This window comes from Coloeus monedula (genome assembly GCF_965178545.1).
Source record: "Coloeus monedula genome assembly, chromosome: 1".
Classification (NCBI taxonomy): Eukaryota; Metazoa; Chordata; class Aves; order Passeriformes; family Corvidae; genus Coloeus; species Coloeus monedula.
Window position 1 is genome coordinate 44,850,567 of NC_138781.1, and position 2,987 is coordinate 44,853,553.

The following is a 2,987-nucleotide window of genomic DNA, read 5'->3' on the forward strand; positions in this document are numbered from 1 at the left end:
TAAGGTTTTGAGTACCAAGAATTTACAGTCTTTTTCTTGGAAATGAAGGCTCTTTCTTACTTCAAGTAATGTCTTCCACAGCTATTCCTATTATCTGCATTAATGCAGATCCTTGCTTGTCATCCTCAGCAAAATGCTAATGGTAGTGCATTCACAAATTTAATTATGATTGATACATGTGTGTGTGAGATTTAAGTGTACTGCATTTCATTTTCAGCCTTGTATCATGAGAGAGGTCACATGGAGATGAGCTTCCACTTAAGTCTCTTATTTAGTGGTGAATACAATGGCACTACAATATTTTTACTTTTCTTCTTCAGCCTTTTCCTGATGTGTTTTAACACCTTGTTTGCTCTTTGGAGCCTTGGCTGAATGTTGAGCAGGCACTTTATTACTCACAGTGTAAGAAAATAAGTCATCTGGCTTATAATAAGTAAACCGAATGGTTGTTGTCCAGCAAAAAGACACACCAGAAATATCTTCTAATACATATTTTTCAACTCCTAATTTGTCTGCTGCCACGTTACTGATTTTTTCCTCTTTTAAAATTATTCTTGAGCCAAAATCTAAACACTGCTATGTGAGTTTCCTTCCTGTTACAGATCTCTGAGTAATTAATATCCTGTGAGCAACTACTGGGGTTGCACTGCTTGCATTTTGCTGTTATCAAATGCAGGGATTCTTTGTGTGGTTTCTAAGTTATGACAGACCCTTTCTACACAATCTCTGTTTTTACTTTCTTTTGTTTTGCCAGATACATCTTCAATGAATGAAAATTGAGTCTTGGAGTTAAGTACTTTTGGAACAAAGAACATTCACTTTAAAATACATGCTTTTAACCAAGATGCTTCAAATTTATTCACACATGCTGGAAAATAAGGGTTTTTTTAAACACTTTTATTCAAAAATATTTAAAACATTTTCTATGTTAATTAAAATACAGAATTGCTATCCTGAATTACAGTGATAAAGTAATTCAAAATGCCTATATATACACCTACATATAGGTATATATGTCAACCTGAGAGAAAACGCACCTACAACTCAAAGTAATGGCTTTTCCTTGTGTCTTTGTGCACAGAGAGAATATATTTTCTCCTTTTTCTTAATGACAGAGGGTATGTCATCCCCCTTGAAAGGAAACATTTAACAGTAGCAAGTACTGCTGATAGCTACCTCAGTTACGAGTGAACAAGTCCTACACAGATCAACTGCAGAGTAAAAAAAATACAGTAATAACCATCCTTCTTGAATACATGAGTATGTTTTCCAAGTGCATGTGCTGATGACAAGCTGCTGTCTCAGCTCTGCCCCTCCATGCAGGCCAATGTCTTGATGCTGGTGAAAAAGAAGCCACGCAGTGCAGTGCTTTACACAGAGCTGAGCAGTGATTTGTAATCACAGCAGAGAAACCTTGCGTGTCCATCTCCCATGTTCCACATTTGGGACACCTTCTGTCATAACACTCAGAAAGTCTAGGGGCACAAATAAAGCTGAAGTGGGTAATTATCTGGCACTAGCTTATTGTTAAATGTATCTGCATTTGCTTAGCTTTTCAAAGTTCCTGCTGTTGTCATTTTGCTTGCTGCTGAGTTCAGTGGCAGGTCTGAAACACTTTACAGAGCGTCTTGGTCTCCTGTCGACTGTGTGTGGAATGAACTGGTAGATTCAGTGTGGTAGGTGATGTGAACTCCACACCACTTGCAAAAATACCCAGGTAACTGCCAGTTCTTAAAGAGCATCTTCAGGTACTTCTTAAATTTTTCCCCCATGAAGAAGTAGATGACTGGATTGAGGCAACAGTGAAAAAGGCCGAGGATTTCTGTTACCTGGAAAGCATAGTCCAGACTCCTGCTCACTTGACAGTCTCTAATGACTCCCATAAACTCCAGCAGTTGTAGGAAAATAACAATGTTGTAGGGGGTCCAAAAAAAGAAAAACACAATCATGACAGCAAAGATCATCTTCACAGCCTTATTCTTTTTGTCATTTCTACAGTGAACTAATGTTTTAATGATCATGGAGTAGCAAAATGTCATAATTATAAAAGGGATTAGGAGCCCTAAAATGTTGATTTCCAAAGTGGAAAAAAGCTTCCATGTTGTGAAATTGCCTGGAAATCTTGGCTTGCAGGTTGTATAATTATGTTCATTAAAAGACTCTCTAAATACAAGCTCGGGAACTGAGGCTGAAAGAGCTACTAGCCATACAACAAGGCTAGTAATCAAGCCATGGAAGGCAGTCCTTGCTTTCAGGGAAAACACTGCACGAACAATTGCCAGGTATCTGTCTATGCTCATAAGCATAATGAAAAATATCCCGCTGTAAAACCCAACCAGGTAGATCCATGAAATGATTTTACACCAGGGAGTTCCAAAAACCCATTGGTCTAGTGTGAAATAAGACCAGAACGGCAAGGATAAAACGAAGAGCAAATCTGAGATGGCGAGGTTTAGCAGGTACACATCAGTCATGCTCTTCAGCCTCTTGTATTTGAAGAGGACCACGATGACCAGAATGTTTCCAACGAGCCCGACCAGGAATACCAGGGAATACAGAACAGGTAGGAAGGAGGCTGCAAACTTCCTGACACTTTCCTTACTGCATGGTTTTGGAGCATCGTTGTAATTATCATAATAGTCGTAAAAGGTTGAGAGTTCAAGGGACTCTGTACTTGAAGAACTCATGTTTTTTTCCCCAGTTCTGAGAAGAGAAGAGTATAAAAATGTCAGTGACTTTCAGTGCGTGAAGACCATGTGGTTACTCCACAGACCTGAATCACGAGTGACTGACTGGCAGCTCAGCACACTACTCACTGCAGGTTCTCAGACATTATGTAAGCATTATGGGATGGGTGCATGTGCACACTTGAACAAAGTACTGTCCTTAGCATGCATGTACTTAGTCCTTGCACTATGGTGCAACTTGCACGTCAAGCACAAATGGATGTTCAAGTGGATGAGAGGAAAGCAAACAGGAATGAAAGA

General features: G+C 39.2%; 1 protein-coding gene across 1 annotated transcript; it reads right to left on the bottom strand.

Annotated features, from left to right (window-relative positions):
- Window positions 1-1,249: 1,249 nt before the first annotated feature.
- LOC309574805 (C-C chemokine receptor type 4-like) lies at window positions 1,250-2,687 on the bottom strand (the record flags this gene model as incomplete). The annotated part of the gene is made up of 1 exon (XM_082284691.1): window positions 1,250-2,687. One exon carries the CDS (start codon window positions 2,685-2,687, stop codon window positions 1,617-1,619), a length of 1,071 nt encoding a protein of 356 aa, XP_082140817.1. The 3' UTR covers window positions 1,250-1,616.
- Window positions 2,688-2,987: the final 300 nt, after the last annotated feature.